The sequence below is a fragment of the Onychostoma macrolepis genome, chromosome 13 (genome assembly GCF_012432095.1).
Source record: "Onychostoma macrolepis isolate SWU-2019 chromosome 13, ASM1243209v1, whole genome shotgun sequence".
Taxonomy (NCBI): Eukaryota; Metazoa; Chordata; class Actinopteri; order Cypriniformes; family Cyprinidae; genus Onychostoma; species Onychostoma macrolepis.
Genome location: NC_081167.1, coordinates 5984797 through 6003906, shown reverse-complemented (window position 1 = coordinate 6003906; position 19110 = coordinate 5984797). Strand labels below are relative to the sequence as shown.

The 19110-nt window shown below is 34.4% G+C and overlaps 1 protein-coding gene across 2 annotated transcripts; it reads right to left on the bottom strand.

The window, feature by feature from the left end:
* Positions 1–781: 781 nt before the first annotated feature.
* Positions 782–18885, bottom strand: phf10 (PHD finger protein 10). Of its 2 annotated transcripts, XM_058794900.1 has the most exons (12): positions 18730–18885; positions 18239–18345; positions 17059–17189; positions 16802–16885; positions 15158–15300; positions 14488–14637; positions 14144–14253; positions 13831–13981; positions 12033–12152; positions 6268–6376; positions 5768–5956; positions 782–1045 (listed from the first exon to the last, which is right to left on the bottom strand). In XM_058794900.1, the coding sequence occupies exons 1-12, from the start codon at positions 18796–18798 to the stop codon at positions 960–962; spliced, it is 1449 nt and encodes a 482-aa protein (XP_058650883.1). In that variant the 5' UTR covers positions 18799–18885; the 3' UTR covers positions 782–959. The 2 variants fall into 2 exon arrangements, with proteins under 2 accessions (XP_058650883.1, XP_058650884.1); XM_058794901.1 differs by lacking the exons at positions 782–1045; positions 5768–5956; positions 6268–6376 and adding an exon at positions 9806–11947.
* Positions 18886–19110: the final 225 nt, after the last annotated feature.

Here is a 19110-nt window from a genome sequence, read left to right as displayed (position 1 = left end):
TGCATGTAGGTAGGTAGATAGATAAACATATGTCATTAGATATCTGCACACACTCATCCAAAGGTTGAAGCTTTATGACACCAATAAGACACACAATAATATACATGGACATTGAGTTGAAATTTAATAGGACATGCTGTAAAAATGTATTATAATAGATCAGAATAGCCGAAGACGGTATGCACCATCCCTGGTTGCATACGACTACTTTTCTTTAAGGCTGGCATATCATTTTCTTTCGAAAAGATAGCTTTTGAAACGTTACCTGATGCTGTTCCGATCAAGTTACACAACACCAAACAACTCCAAACAGTCAGACATCACCTGCGCCTCGGTCAAAACAGACCCTGACTGCTCAATGGAAAGCTGGATCCTTTGTGACGGGCCTTTCACAATTGTCTCTTTTCCAGGGAGCAGTCCTTTGTGTCTCATACACACCTATCAGGTGGCAGAGCAGCCGTCATACACACCTGTTACCTGCTGGTTCACTATTGACCTCCACGTGGCATCTGCTACACAACACAATACAACACTAAACATACAGTCCCATTCACTAGACAGGGAAAGTTGAGACGGCTGACTTGTGTTGTTATGGTGTAGTTAAAACACGCTGTGCCTCCTCCTGCTGCTCAGTTAAAAATACATGAGACGCCACATAATTACTGCAGCGGGACATTTCAGGTCTGAATTATGACTGTCACTAAGAAATAACTATTAAACTCTGGAGTGAGCAATGCCTAATATGACCAAAACAAAAGCAGTAAGACACACACACACAAAATCTGTTTTTAAATTTATTTTAAACAATTAAACAATACAAAAACCCTTATCTAAAGTGGAAATAATTGTATAAAAAAAATTACAAAAATTTAATGCAACATACAAAACTCATACGGACATCAAATAATAGAAAAATTAATACCAAAGTGTTGTCAAAAAATTGGTCCACTGTTTGGATCTTATTTAGTTTTTTTTGGTGTTTTTGTTGTCCCTTTCTTCTGAGGTGTAGGTAACTCTTTGCTACATAAATCACAGACCCAGCAACCTGTGAGTGAGAGGAAAGAAGAAAAAATTAATTAAAAAAAATAAAATATGGTAGAACTGTTCAAAAATATCTCCTTCGATGGGACAAATTTATTTTCAATTTTCCCCCTCACACTCACTAGCAAAAATATAAAATTATATTTTTAAAAGTCTATAATAATAAAACTACTTAACACTCACCTAATAAATAAATATTTAAAATAAAAGCCATTTTTTGGGGTTTCAAGGTGACAGTCTCAGTCTCGACAGCTGCTACATTAAGCATCATTTATAGCTATCAGTCCTGATCTGTCAACTTTACTAACAGTATTAACCTTAAAAAAGGGTGCATTAAATTAATCATAATGACTTTCAAATTTTGTAACTGTATTGTATATAATGTATCAGTATGTATCAGTAATGGCTGCTTAAAATTCAGCTTTACCATCAAAGGAATAAGTTACATTTTAAAATATATTCAAGTAAAAACAGTTAATTTAGTTTAGTTGATACATTTCAGAATCATTCTATTTTTACTGTATTTTTGATCAAATAAACGCAGCCTTGGCAAACATAAGAGATTTTTTTCAAAAACATTAAAATACATATATCTGTAATGACCCCAATTTTTTAAAATAGTATATTTGTCAGTGTATGTCCTATACGTTGACAAAATGCACCCAAGCAGGTATATGCTTTTAGTAATTACAGTTTTACTCTTCTGGGAACATAATACAACTCATCCTGCACTTACACGGATTGCTGTCTGTGGGGTAAGAAGGTGAAGTACGATTTCAACATCAGCTTAACATCAGATTACCATGATAAAGAGGTGGACAGTAGTGAAGTACATTTACTTGATTACTTAACACTTTTTAAGTATCTTTAGTTTACTTGAGTATTATTTTTTTCTGGAAACGTATGACTTCAACTTAACTACATTTGAAAGACAAATATCTTACTTTTCACTCCACTACATTTCTATCAAGGTCATCAAAGCAGAAAGCCATTACTGTAGCAGCTTTGAAAGTCAGGCGATTTTTTCTTCTCTAAAACGTGACTTTTTTCAGACGGTCTATCAGTAATCATTCTTGAAGGGTTATGTGAAGTGATTTCCCAGAAATTTTTGAACACTGACCAGTTGCAAATGTGATATTTATTTACAACAATTCAATAATAAGAAGTTGATATGTGACCCTGGACCACAAAACCAGTCATAAGGGTCAATTTTTTGAAATTGAGATTTATACATCTGAATAAATAAGCTTTCCATTGATGCATGGTTTGTTAGGATCGGACAATATTTGGCTGAGATACAACTATTTGAAAATCTGGAATCTGAGGGTGCAAAAAAATAATCAAAATATTGAGAAAAATCGCCCTTTAAAGTTGTCCAAATGAATTCTTAGCAATGCATATTACTAATCAAAAATGACGTTTTGATATATTTACAGCAGTAAATTTACAAAATATCTTCATGGAATATGATCTTTACTTAATATACTAATGATTTTTGGCATAAAAGAAAAATCTATACTTTTGACCCATTAAGACTGGTTTTGTGGTCCAGGGTCACATATTGTGATAAATACACACATGGTCAGAATTGGTACCCTAGGTAAATATGATCAAAGAAGGCTCTGAAAATAAACCTGAAAATGAATCCTTTTCATCTTTTATTTAAAAAAATAAAATAAAATAAAAAAAAAAAAAAAATCACAAAAATCTAACCTTTCATTGGATAATAAGAATTTAAAATAAGGGGAAATATCATTATGAAATAAATGTTTTTCTCAAATACATGTTGGACAATTATCGGCAACCCTAGAAATTCTTATTAGTAAAATATCTCTGAAATATATTCCCATTCATATTCACAATTTTGAGCACTCCAGGGTGATTATGAACATGAAATTATCCAGCCATGGCTTCCTGTTTCACAGAAATATAAATAGGAGGGAAAACAAAGTCCAAATTCCCTTAATCATCCATCACAATGAGAAAAACCAAAGAATATATTTCTGATGTGCAGCAAAAGATAATTGAGCTTCACAAATTAGTGAAGTGGCTTTAAGAAAAGAGCTAGAACAGTGAAAATTCCCATTTCCACCATCAGGGCAATAATTAAGAATTTCCAATCAACATAAAATGTTACGAAACTGCCTGGAAGAGGACGCGTGTCTATATCATCCTAATGCACGGTGAGGAGGAGAGTTTGAGTGGCTAAAGACTCTCCAAGGACCACAGCTGGAGAATTGCTGAAAATAGTTGAGTCTTGGGGTCAGAAAACCTTAAAACAAAATTGTCAAACAGCACCTACATCAGCACATGTTGTTTGAGAGGGTTTCAAGAAAAATTCTCCTCGCTCATCCAAAAACAAACTCCAGCATATTCAGTTATCAGACACGACTGGAACTTCAAATGGGACTGGCTTCTATGGTCAGATGAAACTAAAAAATGAGCTTTTTAGCAGAAAACACTCAAGATGGGTTTGGTGAACACAGGGATAAAAAAAGTACCCCATGTGTACAATGAAATATACTGCTGTATTTTTGATGTTGTGGGCCTATATTTCTGCTGGAGGTCCTGGACGTCTTGTTTAGATACATGGCATCATGGATTCTATCAAATACCAACAGATAAAAAAATCAATAAGTGACTGACTCTGTTAGAAGTCTTATAATGGACCATGTTTGGATCTTCCAACCGTACAATAATCCAAACACAAATCTCAAAAACAACACAAAAATGGGTCACTCAGCACAAAACCAAGCTTCTGCTGGCCATTCCAGTCCTCTGACCTGAACTCTGTAGAAAATGAGTGAACTGAAGAGAAGAAGCACCAACATGGAGCTGGGAATCTAAAGGGTCTGGAGTGATTCTGGATGAAGGAATGGTCTCTGATCTCTTGTCAGGTGTTCTCTAACCTCATCAGGCATTATAGGAGAACATTTAGAGCTGTTAAACTGGAAAATGGAGGTTTCAAAAAGTATTGAATAAATTAATTGTGGCCAATGTGTATTAGAGAAAAACATTTATTTCATAATGATATTTCCCCCCATTTTAAATTCTTATTATCCAATGAAAGGTTAGATTTTTGTGAATTTTTTTAATAAAAGATCAAAAGGATTAACAATGCAGATTAATTTTTACAGCCTTCTTTGATCATATTTACCAAGGGTACCAACAATTCTGACCATGTGTGTATTAGACACAATATCGTCTGATTTTGCAAAATTGTGTAAATGAAAATATTACCTATAAAGCCACAGAAGAGCTGTTGTGCGTCTTCTATCAAAACACAGTACTGTAGGTTTTCGACTTGAAGCAGCACATCAAAGTACCACCAGAGCAATGATGTCAAATAAATCTTGTTGTTTTGCTTTTTTGTTAAAGCAGTGTTGCTGTTGTAAAGTTATACAGCGACAGCTGTGTTTTAAAGCAGGTTTGATTTTTTGTTTTCACTTGTCAGTCTGTATTTACAGCAATTTCACTGTCCACTCAGTTCACATGTGGATGAATGGCGACACTTTTTTTTTTGTGGTCAACTCACTTGTTTCATTTCTATAAGTTTAAAAAGCTCTAACATTCTAACTAACATTCTAAAAGCTCTTTATTCCAAAGATACTACAGGCTAGTAAGTGTATTCAGTAGGTGTAATATATTGTAAGTTGCTTCAGAGGCATAAGGTATTACAAGAATTGCATACAACAATAATAAAACTTTTCACCGATATAAAAAAGGAAATTTACTTTTGGTACTTAAAGGAATAGTTCACCCTAAAATGAAAAATCTGTCATTAATTACTCACCCTGATCCAAACCCGTAAGACCGTCGTTCATCTTCGGAACACAAATTAAGAAATTTTTGATGAAATCTGAGAGCTTTCTGACCCTCCATAAACAGCAAGGGTCCTTACACGATCAAGGCTCAGAAACGTAGCAAGGAGATCAGTAAAATAATCCACATGACTTCAGAGGTTCAACTGTAATTTTATGAAGTTACGAGAATACTTTTTGTACGCAAAGAAAACAAAAATAACGACTTTATTCAACAGTTCGTCTCCTCCGCGTCACCCTATAGCGCCATTTTGGAAAGTATCACATACGTAAACAACGTATGCAATGTATGTGCACGGATACGCTGTTTCTGTTCAGATCAAAGCGTAAACAACGTATCCGCGTACAGTGCGGCTGACACAGAACAGCATACATTGTTTACGTATGTGATACTCTCCAAAATGGCGCTATAGGGTAATGCAGAGGAGACGAATTGTTGAATAAAATCGTTATTTTTTTTTTTTTTTGTGCACAAAAAGTAATTTCGTAGCTTCGTAAAATTACGATTGAACCACTGATGTCACATGGATTATTTTACAGATCTCCTTGCTACGGGTCAGAAAGCTCTCGGATTTCATAAAAAATATCTTAATTTGTGGTCAGAAGATGAACGGTCTTACAGGTTTGGAACGACACGAGGGTGAGTAATTAATGACAGAATTTTCATTTTTGGGTGAACTATCCCTTTAAGTACTTTTACAAGCAAGTACCTCTGTACCTTTACTTAAGTACAAATCTGTCTTTACAACTTTCAACTTTGTAATGGAGAAATATTTGACCAGCAGTATCTGCACTTTCACTCAAGTAACAGTGTCTTTGTCCACCTCTGCCATACCATTAGCTCAATATTGTATTTATTCATTCATATATACATTTATGATAAAGAATGCAAGTCGGAGACTCACCCAGAGGAATGGAGTTCATGCCCACACAGAAGGTGTGGAAACCTCGGTCACACTTGTCACAGAACATCATCTCCTCCTCATGGTGCGGCTGCTCGCACACGGTGCACGTCTTGCACTCCATGCACTGCCAGGGATACATCTTGATCTGGGACACCAGATCCACACTCATGTCCAAGCAGGACGGGTGACCTGAGCACAAACCCAGGCCTCTCATCATCTCCGCTATACTTGCAATGTTATAAAATACCAGAGTAATCCTGACACTTAGGAAATGAGATACCATAACACAGTTTCTTTAAGACAATAGAGAGAGCCTCCAGTTAACCGTTTGAGTTGGGAGTGCTGACCGTCTACTACACTGAAGACAAATGTTTGAGGGAATAAAGACTAGCAGTGTGGTTATATAAGGATATTGCTAGAAGTTAAACATATCTCAAAGATGCCAGCTAAACTGGGAACTAAACAGATACTTGCATTAGGAAGAGTGAGTTTGGACTTACCACTGTTCTGGCACTGGGAGCAGTGGATGAGAGCCTCTGGTTTGCCTTTCTTGTTGGCCTCCTTACCCTTCTGACATATGCCACATATAGCATTGGGAATGACCTTAGGCTGCAAGGGCAGAGTAACGCTATAAACGCCATGGCAACCAAGGTCATACACACCATGTGATAGTATGCTTGAATCAAAACCACTATGTTTTTTAAAATTAAATTAGTAAACATACTAGAGTAAACTGGATGCATGATCTTAAAAGGTATTAAAATAGTATAATATTTCAATTTTACGAATAGTTAAAGGTGCACTAAGCAATTTTTGAAAAACGCTTTTGACCGCAGTGTCGGACCATGTCCCAAAACACACTTGCAGCCAATCAGCAGTAAGGGGCGTGTCTTGTAATAATACAGCACTCAATTTGAGTGTACAGGACAGATATTAGCAGATCGACTATAGATAGAGAGAACTGGAAGATTAAAAAAAGAAAATATCGGAGGAACAAAACATTAAAAAGAAGGGTTACGATCAGGCAAGAGGTAGGACCCGCGTAAATATCGGAACTGCTTTCTAGCGCTGGAGAGAAACTCAAGGAGCAGGAAGGGCTCGAATCGGACACCGAGGTTGCGTTGTTTCTTTTTGATAGGTGAGTAATGTTGATTTTGCTTTGTTTCACACAACTTTTGCGTTTTGGCTTTTGTTTGAATATGCTTGTGTGTCATCTTTGCTTGTTTCCGCGATCGTCGTTATGCTAAGGTTGTGTACGTACGTGTGGGGCGGAGATATCAAAATAGGGGCGGGTCCTATTGGGGTATGGGCGTGTTTGTTTTGGTGCTTTCAAATATCAACACTGTTTGGCAAAAATCACTTAGTGCACCTTTAATGCATTTAAATGTATAAATACACAAGAAAAAACTAAAAACTAAAATAAAAAAAAATCTGTTTCACATATCAGGACAAAACACCACCGTTCAAAAGTGTGGGGTCAGCAAGATTTTTTTTTTTTTTTTAAAGAAATTAATAATTGAGAAAGAATACATTAAATTGATGAAAAGTGATCGTAAAATACATTTATAACAGAATGAAAATATTTTTGAACTTTCTATTCATCAGAATCATGACAGTTTTTCACAAAAATATTCAGCAGCACAACTTTTTTCAATATTGATAATAAAAAAATGTTTTGATCATACTGAAGACTGGAGTGATGGCTATTAAATAAACAACTTAATTAAATTGTAATTATTTTTCAAAATATTACTTTTTTTTCATTTATGTATTTATTTTATTAAATAAATGCAGCTTTGGTGAGCATAAGAGACTCTTTTCAAAACATCTTACTGACCCCAAACTTTTGAACAGTAATGCATATAATTTACAGTATTTATATCAAGACTGACATACAAAGTGACGATTTGAATTAAAAATCTTAAAATTAAAAAAACACACAGGAAAACATTTAGCAAGGCAGAGAATATTGCATTGTTCAAAATTCATGTACTTTGGGTAGAGGAAACTACAAAAAGCTACTATTACACGCATACACTGCCGCTCAAAAGTTTGGGATCAGTAAGATTTTTAATGTTTTTTAAGGGAGTCTCTGCTGCTCATCAAGGCTGTATTTATTCGATCAAAAATACAGAAAAAACTGTAATATTGTGAAATCTTGTTGCAATTTCTAATATTGGTTTCCTAGTTTAATATACTTTAAAATAGAATTTATTTCTGTGACGCAGCACTGAATTTTCAGCATCATTACTCCAGTCTTCAGTGTCACACGATCCTTCAGAAATCATTCTAATATGCTGATTTATTATGAGTGTTGAAACTGTTGTGCTGCTTAATATTGTTTTTTGGAACCGGTGATACTTTTTTCTTTGATTATTTGATGAAAAAGTTAAAAAGAGCAGCATTTGTTCAAAATGGATATCTTTTCTAACAACATAAGTCTTTACTGTGACTTTATTCATTTAACACACCCCTCCTGAATAAAAGTATTAATTTCTTAAAAAAGAAAATAAAAAAAAATTTACCGACCCCAAACTTATGAATAGCATTGTATATTGTAACACACAATTTCTTTTTTAAATAAATACTGTTCTTTTTAACTTTTTATTAATCAGAGAATCCTTCGTATTAAAATAGAAAACTGTTATTTTAAGTTGCAATAATATTTCACAAAATAACAGTTTTTTTTCTGTATTTTTGATCAAATAGATACAGCCTTGATGAGCAGAAGAAACTTCTTTTAAAAAACATCAAAAATCTTACTGATCCCGAACTTTTGATCAAATAGGTGGCAGCAAAAGCCAATTTTAAAGACTAAAATAAGTGCATAAAAAGGTCACACCACCAAAATAGCACACAAAATAGAAAACTATTTTGTTTTGCTACTTACACTTTCATTCAGTGCTCACAGCCATTAAAAAAATCTCTCTACAGTCTAATTTCTTTAAAACCTCTTTATTCAAAAGGTTACTCTAAATACTGACATGTCAAAGGCCCTACCATAAAAACCATTCAACTGAAAAGAGCAGTGACAACATTGTGGAAAAACAAACTAAAAATGTAAAGAGGCAGGCCAGGCTACAGGTTAAAGACACGTTTAGATGTTAGTGAAGCTCACGGTTATGTTAACGGAAGGACATAATCCTTCATTCTGTCACAGTAGGAAAACACCAGCTGAACTAAGAGTATTACATCCAAAAAATAACAACAAAAAAAAAAAACAAGAACATTTAATGTTGTTTAACTACAAACACTCTTAACAAGACTTGAGAGATTGCATAAAAGGAGGATGGAAATCAGCCAACATAGTGTACAGTGAGAGGATCAACAGAAGCTGTACCTACCGCCTTTTAATAAATTAATGCTTTCATACGTGCTGCAGTGATTTAGGACTAAAACACCACATTCAAATTAGATTAACATTATCATTTTGTTTCAAGTGTTACTAGTGCTTTCAAATTTCCAGAACACACTCACCTCACTGATATCATGGCCACATTCAACTAATTATCGGCACAATATCTACCCATAAACACAGGATAATGAACTGCTAAAGAAAGCACCCTGAAACACTGTTTACTCCAAAGACGATAACTTGTTCAAATCCTATGACAATCAGGTAAGTCCGTACCACAACTATAACGAGAAGAACGATATCACTGGAAGCACATTCAGAAAGATTTATTCCAGCTGATGAATGATAAAAAAATATCGACATCCAGCTGACTATAAAAAGCTTGGGCATTTAAACCAATTGTAGTTGAATGTTATCGTCCGCTGGCGTGTGGATGCTAATATAGTTTGTTATATTTATGTATTATTATAGTTGTCTCGCTAGTTATCGTCCTTGGTGTGAACATGCCTTTAATCCTGGCAAACTAATTGTTAAAAGGAGAAAATAAATGAGGCTGTTCAGAACACTGCCTATTCATCGCTTAAAAAAAGTCAAACAGTATGCAACATTCAACAAAAAATCATTTCGACCAGTAGTATGCTACACTGTTGTCACATGACCTTATACGGTTACATATGAGTGCCGTATAGTTCTCATCTTGCAAAATAATGGTAAATTCCATTTTACGTAAAAAAAAAAAAAAAGTTCCATTTCATTCTAGAATTTAGACTTCAGTTAGAATGCAATGCATTGTGGGATACAGTGTGCACTGTAGTGTACTGGCAGTATTCTTTAACAAATGTAGCAGGTGTTTTGGGTACTCTATGCAAACAGAAAACTTACTATGCATACTCGTAGTAGTGTGCTATTCAGAAAATAGCCTAGGAGAGTTTACACCGCTCACACTTCCTGAGATAACAGAACTACAGGGGAAACTAGTAAGAACTAAGCATTTAGCTGGGGTGGATTTTAAAATTGCTTTAAACAGTCCAATAAAATATGCAAACATTTCTTCTACAAGAAAAAAATTAACCTTTTCAACCAAGAATATTGAAACAATGCAACTATTGCACAAAGCATAATTTAAGTAAGCAGAAATGTAGTTTAAAATGCAAGCATATGTGGGAAAGTTGCTAAATAACTTCTTGCATTATAACACTACCAAATTATTATTAGTTGTAATTCACTTTGTATAAATTTTGTTTTGTTGTGGATAATTTGTCATGTGTAAAGGTAAACCTTTTGTTGATCCAGCAAGCATTTTGACAAGAAAAAAAGGCAACTTACACAATTTAATCAGACTAAATCAAAGGAAACACAGATATCAAGCATATTTAAGGTGCCCATAGAGTCAGTGTAGAAAACCACTGATATTCGGTTTGACAATGTTATACCAAACAATAGTTTGATAACCATTTCATGCCTGAAAGAGAGTAATGCATCACTAGCATGACAAATAAAGGATAAATAAAGCTAACTTTAAAAGTGCACTCAGTAAATTTACTTGAACTGTTAAAGGCAGAGTTAAACGATATCAAAGAATAGTTCACCGGACCTGTATGACTTTACATTTTTCATCCACACAATGGAAGTCAAGGTGACCAAAACTGTTGTAACCAACATTCTTCAAAATATCTTCTTTTGTGCTTCACAAAAGTCAGTCAGTTGAAATTTGGGTGAACTACCCCTTTAAGACTAAGCGTGCATTAATGAAATTTTACAATAGTTGGTATAGTTATATTTCAAGTTTTATGAAGGCATAACTTTCTATGGTCCTTTTATGATGTTTTAATGGGGTCAGAATTGTTTTGCATTTCCAGATAAATGTTTTTTAATTCACAAATAAATATAAAAAGTTTCACAAAAAAATAAACCAATGTATATGTTAGGAGTCTCAAAAAATAAAAATAAAAATAATTCACAAATAAACAAATTGGACATTTACAAATATATTACTTGTGAATTTATTTCATTCCTTTTTAATTCATATTTTTTTTTCCCATCCTATTTGGAGCTTGGCTTACAGTCAATGTGACTATGAACTGCTGCTTAATGGAAAAGTGAATGAAAATGTGCCTTGAACACTGCAAACGTGCTTGGTGCTTCTTTTATTGCTATTAGTAACTTGGTTGGGTTGCAAGACCCAGCTGGTCATGTGATCTCAACGTTGCGGCACCCATAAGGGGGAGACCCGCTCAACGCAGAATAAAATAACTTGACTGGCATGACTGCAATCTGCATCAGTCATTCTCCAAAAGTCCTATTCATTACTGAGTGCACCCTTAATATTTCTTCAATTGTTTCATATCTATGGATTATTAGCACTTTTTTTTTTTTTTAGTGTTTAGCAGCCAAATAAAACTGCTCACATGCCCTTCAGTTTAACTGACAGGCAAGCAGGCAGGTAGAGAGATAAATAGAGGTATTTTAAGCTATATGAAGTACTGTTCATTTTATAAGGGTATTTACCTTCACAAGTGCATCACAGCAAAAAAAGCCCTAAACTAACGGCAGTACCACACAAAAAACTTTATTGCTCCAAAGGTCTGTGCAGAACACAGGAACTGTCACTGGGTTTCCTGGCACTGAAAAAATAGGTGCCATTCTTCAAAGGGAAAGGAAGTTCCATTGACACGTGCAGTCCCGATCTATGACCACCAGGGGGAGTGTGCATGTGTGTGTGTGTCTGAGTGAGAGTGTGTGTGAGTGAGTGAGTGCATGAGTGTTTGGACTATGTACTGACTGATGATCAAGTCAGAAGAAAGAGGACTTCTCTGCTGAAAGTGCTGGAAAAGAGGGGTGGCGAAAAGGGGAGAAGAGAGGTGTTGGGTTATTTAAAAAAAAAAAAGATCAGGGGCTTTTTTCTTCTACCTTGTACCCAGGGACAGATTTGTGTTGGATGGTGCGAGGAGTGCCGTCTTTGCTCTTGACTTTGGATTGAATTCCGCTGTCTTGGCTGTCTCCATCCGAAGTGTTTCCTGATGAACTGTCCTGAAAGTACACATGAAATAAAAATTCATTTAATACACTTCCTATTATCCGTGAGTTGCAATGTTATTTATAATCAGGGGTGCACATAGGTTTTTCAGCCATTAAATAGAACTATAAATAATAAAAATAATAATACTAAAAATATTACTGCACTTTATTTATTGTTTTCTTAAAAAAAATAAAATAACAAAATAATAAAGTGTGATAATACTATTATATCTAGGGAGTATTAAATAAAAATACAATTATTTTATAGTAAATTTTTTTTTTAAATGCTAATATTTACTTCTTTTTATAAATATGAATTTTCATCATTTTCAAACTTGAAATCAGCAAGCTTTTATTTTGGCATATTTAAGTATATGCGTTGCCGGGTTTAGCGCAGTGTTGCCAACGTAGCAATTTTGTTGCTATATTTAGTAACTTTTCAGACTACCCTAACAACTTTTTCTTCAAAAAGCACCTAGCAACAAATTCAGCCATTTTTAAAATTTATTTGGCAACTTTTAGCAACTGTGACTCAAATGATAAAGAGGCACTCATTTTACTCTGAATTACACACACACAAAAAAAAAAAAGAGGAAATTGTCTAGCAGTACACATATGACATGAATTAAGTTGTTAGTTGCAATTGTTCAATAATAATTATTCATTTATGATAACACCTTGCTGATCAGTTTAAAAATATTTTAGAAAAATGGAAAAGGTACTGGTAATTTTCTGCTAGGACATTAAAAAACCTGTGAAAAATCAACACAGAAAATTCCTTCAAATTATCACAGTACATTGTGCCCTATTTTACAGATTTTCTTGAAGTGTAGCATACTAACTAACTAATCCACTGTTTAAAAATAGAATTGTTCAGAATGTGTAGTTTTACTAGTTAATAAGAAAATAGGCCTACATAAAATATAATCGTTCAAAAATGTCAATAATTCAATGTTATATATATATATATTTAAATTTAGCTTTATTTTTTTATTTCAGTTTTAGTAATTTTAGCACTTAAGTTTGCCATAAAAATAAGTTTTTTGGTCACACTTTAGTTTGGGGACCAGTCCTCACTATTAACTATGACTTTTGCCTCAATAACCTCCTGATTTGCTGCTTATTAATAGTTAGTAAGGTAGCTGTTAAGTTTAGGTATGGGGTGGGATTAAGGGACCTAAAATATGGTCATGCAGAATAAAGCATTTAATTTGTGCTTTATAAGTACTAATAAAAAGCTAACATGCTATAAATATGCATGCTAATAAGCAACTAGTTAATAATGAGAATTTGTCCTTAAAATAAAGTGTTACCAAGACTTTTAATAGTTTTAGCTAACACTAATAATACCTGTCCCAGCCTAAATTTTTTCTCTTTAAATATCACTTTGGATTTTGGAAATGATTACGAAAGCAGAAGGTATTACAAACATTGTTTTGGGGTTACTTTATAGTGAACATAAAATAAAAATGGACCCCATGTACTTTCTTAATACACTTTCCTTGTCATTCATGCATGTTATTCCAACAAATAAATAAATCAAGTAAATACTAAAATTAAAATTACTAAATTGCATTTGATATCCTTACATCTGGCTTTACAGTTGTCCAAATGTAAAAGACAAAGTAAACAAATAAAAAATAACTGTGAAGTTATATTAATAACAGGTACTCACATGAAGTCAACTTACCGAGGAACCTTTATTTTTTTTGCCGTCCTCTTTACCATCCTCTCCATCATCAGAATCACCATCACTGTCCAGGGCAGGCAGCTCTGGGTCCAGCGGAGGCTCGAATAGAGCGGTGTTCAAGGGTAAGTAGCGGAGCTCATTTGGAGAGTACCTACAAACATGGACGAGGCAAGAAAAACCCAGTCAGAGTGCTGAACGAATTCAAGGTGTTCGTCGTTCTCAAGTTCATTGGTGGCTACAGCAAATCATAAACAGGAAAATCAGAAGCTCAGCAGGACTTTGCTGTAATTAAATAATTTATTACAAAAGTCACCTTTTGTAATACTCCTGGAACTGGCCAGGAATGAGGGCAACTGGGTATGGACCGGTCTTGGTTCTCTCTGGAGGGAGGACTTTGTATCTTCCTTGAGGTACTTGAATAATCTAGAGGTAAAAAAGAAAACGCAAACAAGCAATGAGACATGTTTTCAAAATTGTGCCAAAATGAAATATAGTGCTAAGGTCTGTTAGTGATTGATTAGGTGTTTAGAGTCATTGCTAGCGTGTTGCCAGGCTATTGTTCGGAAGGTCCCTGGGTTTTCTGGGTGGTGAAGCAGTTTTATATGCATTTTACACACCAATCAGATTATCAGATTAAAGAATATGAGTATATCTTACATGTGTTTGAAGGTCAAAATAAGCCCTCCTCTCCTCCATCCGCTCTCGGTTGAAATTACTGTTGAATTCAGCAGCTTTTTTAGCTGCTTTCTTTATGTACTCGGGCACTTTACTGGCTTCAACTTTTTGAGGATTCTGTTGCTGCATTTGCTAAAAAGAAAACAGTCAGTCCGTTAGCACTCACAGACTTTTAGCAAAGAACAACCAGGATTTATCATTATATAGGGAAATATCAGACTTTACTTGAAGAAATCACTGAAGCATTTGTTTTATAAAAATACTCAAGTTTTTTCAAACCTATAAATATTACTACATATGTTGTTTTCAAACATAATCAACATTTTTATTTTAATTTATTCCTGTGATGCAGTTGAATTTTACACATCATTACTTCAGTCTTCAGTGTCACATGAACCTTCAGAAATCATTCTAATATGCTGATTTGCTGCTCAAGAAACATTTATTATTATTATCAATTTTCAAAACAACCGTTACTGTGCTGCTTAATATTTTATGCAAACTGTGGTATTGTTTTCAGGATTCTTTGAGAAAATTGTAAAAAGCACTTCTGATCAATTTAATGTGTCTTTGCTGAATAAAAAAATTATAATTATAAATATAAGATTAATCTATACATTCTATAATAAATAAAAGAGTGTGTGTTACTCACCGCACTAAGAGTGCTCACAGAGTATTCCTTAGTGATTCGCTGGCGCTCTCGCTCCTGGAGTATGACAGAGTACTCTGCATGTTTGGCTGGATACTCTTTAATCATCAAATCAATGACTTCATCACTGCGCAGAGCAGTCAGACCTGGGGAGAAGAGAGGAATTTTGGTATAGGGATCTTGCATTTAGTCTTATTACAACTACTACAAGAAATCAAGCTACAGAAATGCCAAGTGGAGCAAATTATGAATTAAACCAGAAAAGTAATTAATAAAAGTGTTGGAAAAGTAAACCATTTGAGTTTGTATACTGACACTCCATCGGATATTTTCAGGTAGGGGTGTGCGATATCACGATTTAGATCGTGGACGATAACAATGTCTCCACGATCTGCACACATTCTATCAGTTACAGTTCTGGCGCCTCCGTCTCAAGATACTGTACAACGCGACATACAGCGGTAGAGTTACTCTCACAGGACACTGCACTTATTCGCAATCGCAAAAGTACATTATTTGCATGTGCTTTAAAGCCTTGCCGGTTAAATGTTTCATTCATGCGCTGGTCTGACTTGCGCTTTTTCTGAGCGCATACACCTGAAGCACGCACACTAAAAAGCCTGTCAAACAGCACCTGATTTAAGTTATCTTTTACGCTAATACTGTCAAAACACACAGGGTTTACATATAGATGAAAGTAAACAGTTGAGAGAAAAATGGATGCGTGCTTGTATATTAGATGCGTGCAGGTCTTAAAGGGACAGTACTAAACATGCTGCCGACTGTAATTAAAAGGATAGTTCACCCTAAAATTTAATTTCTGTCATTATTTACTCACTCACATGTTGTCCCAAACCTCTATTAATTTCTTTCTTGTGCTGAACACAGAAGAAGATATTTTAAAGAATGTGGGTAACCAAATAGTTGCTGGTCCACATTGACTTTGATAGCAGGAAAAAATACTATGGAAGTCACTGGGGACCAGCAACTGTTTGGTTTTCCACGTTCTTCAAAATAGCATTTATGTTCAGCAGAAGAAAGAAACTCATTCAGGTTTAAAACAACTTTTGAGTAAATGATGGTATAAAAATAAAACACTATGACAGAAGACACTACTCTTGACTGAAGAACTTTAACACACTTGCTATAGGAAACAGTCTATATCGTGTTTTATTTTTATATTTGTTCATTCAGTTTCTTGAATGCTCCTGCTAAATACACCTACAGTACCAGAAAACAAAGCACTGTTTGATTTATTTGTTTATTATGTGTATCTTTGTTCTTATTTTTTAATAACAGATAAAATAATGACAAAGATTTTTTATCTTCGCCCACTTTGGCCTCAATATCTGGCATTCTTTTTTTTTTTGTTACCTTGAAAGGCTTTGTCTTTATAACAGGGATATTAGTTTGGCTATAATGCTCAGAAAACTTGCAAAATAGTAAAACCAACACGACAAAGAATAAAATCGTGATATTTCCAAAAAGAATTGTTATATATTTTTCCATATCGCCCCACCCCTATTTTCAGGGTAAGGATAAAGAATTACAAGTTTTCAATTTTACAAAATTATTATTTTATTATTATTTATTTTTTATACATTCATGATATAAAAGAAACAGAAATGAGAAAAACTGAATTCTTACCCAAAGTACACTGTGTTTCTGTAATGACATTTTGCTCTCTCAGATAAAGTTTTTCTTTGTGAGACAGGTCTCTTCTTTCCAAATCTGGTATGAAGTTGAAAAGAAAAAAAAGGCAAGGGATTCAGAAAGTACAATACAAAAATTAATCTCTGTCACTAGTAACTGAATCTGAAAATATAACCACTATTTGACCAATAACGTGAAAACCTCTCAATTCAATTTTCCCTGCAGACAGCCAAGGCACTTATTGTTCATACCTGGATATTTCCGTTTGAATGACGTGACTCCCAAATACTCGCTCACTTGTTCTTGTAACATATAATACTCCCCTGTGTCATCCGGAGGCCACTTGTATTCAGTCAGATTCTCAGCAGGAAAGTATGTGGGTCTGTAATGAAACAGAACGGCTCTATACACAGTAAAAGCATCAATGTGTCAGAGTGAAGAGTAAAAACAGTTTTGGCCGGTCAATAAAGCCATCAACAGATGACAGGTGCGGATTCATTCATAGAAATACTAGAAGCTACATGAGTGAAAAATGATGGTTCAAGGAAAAACAGCTACATAATTCCGTTGTCATGGGAAAGGAATATTTATAATAAATATTAATAAATATATGAAACATACAAATAAATAAGATGAAGTTTTAAGACTAGTAAGAAATATTTTTAGATAACGTATCTTAAGGCAAGACACTACAGGCAAAAGCTTTTTTCCCCTCAAGCACTTATCAATTTTGAGATTTTGGGCAGTTTGGCTTTTCATAAGGTGTTGTTTCAGACTAGTGGGAAGAAAAACGTGATTTGGGATATTAAGTGTTTCTTTTATTCCACTTTATAATTTATTTATTGCACTCTCTCAAAATGAGGGTAACACTTTATTTTAGGGTCTCTTAACTAGTTGCTTATTAGCATGCATATTACTACAATATTATCCATTTATTAGTAGTAATTAAGCACATATTAATGCCTTATTCTACATGACCTTATTCTACATCCCTAATCCTATCCAATACCTAAACTTAACAACTACCTTACTAACTATTAATAAGCAGCAAATTAGAAATTTATTGAGGGAAAAGTCATAGTTAATAGTGAATAAGTGTTCCCTATTCTAAAGTCTTACCAAAATGAGTTTTCACTTTACTTTGCACAATTTTATTGCTTTTTATATATTTTCTTCTTTTCATGCTGGCTGTTGACAGTATTTTCAGATTTACGAAGCGATAAAAAGAGACATCCACAATCCACTCTGTAAAAAGCTATGCAAATGGGATATATATATATATATAGGTGTGTGTGGATAATATCTCATTTGCATATAACCAATTAATGTGGGGTAGTATACTGATATACCCTATTTACCTGGGTGTCTTGCCTTAAAAGGAATTTACAGATCAGCATGGCACAATAGAAAGGGTGTGTAATGAGCTCTCACCCCAGCTCATGGTTGGATGTGTCACAGCTCCTGGAACTGTCTCCTGAGCCCATCCTGCGTCTCTTGGGGGCTTGACTACCATCACTGGAGTTCTCCTCAATGTCATCCTGTTTAACGAGTCAGAAATATGATTCTGTCAGGGATTTTTCAATCTGGATTGAGTGATATTATGTTTAGAAGGGCTACCTAGGTCTGAAGCCCATAAAATCATACTATGAGGCATTGAAATCTGTCCAAAAACAGCTAGGAAGACAGCTGGGTTCCGTTCATATGCATTAATTTGTTTTAAAAGCATCATTTCTCTGAGCATCGTCTGTTCATCTACATATTTAGCTCCATCGGCTAGCAGGCTAATAGTAAATAAACAAAGACGACTGTTGCTCACATTCGCGCTGTTATAGACGCAGTAACTGCACAGATGTATGCCTTATATACTACAATGCTATAACTGTGGTGTGTGCAACAAGATGTAACCCTAAACACCCACAAACCTTCACAGACTGCGTCCCAGGAGTCGCAGGATTGCTATCGCACGGTCTCGGTGAAAGCACAGCTGCCATGTTGATGTTCCGCTGATGAAAGAGCGTCACGTTCCGACCGGAAACTAGGAGCGCGAGGAAGCGTTCCGACCACAACACGTTACCACGCTGTAATAATATATTAATTTAAAGATTTTATATTGAAAACAAGATTTAATTTAAATCACTTTCTTATTTACATTAGATGCACTTTTAATGGGAACAATTCTACTTAAATTATAGGAAATATTTGTTATGCGTTTGCATTATTCATTGAATAGACGTAACTATTTATTGATTTATTAATTATTTATTTATTAATGATTATTAAGGTTTAATTTAAATTCAGTTTTT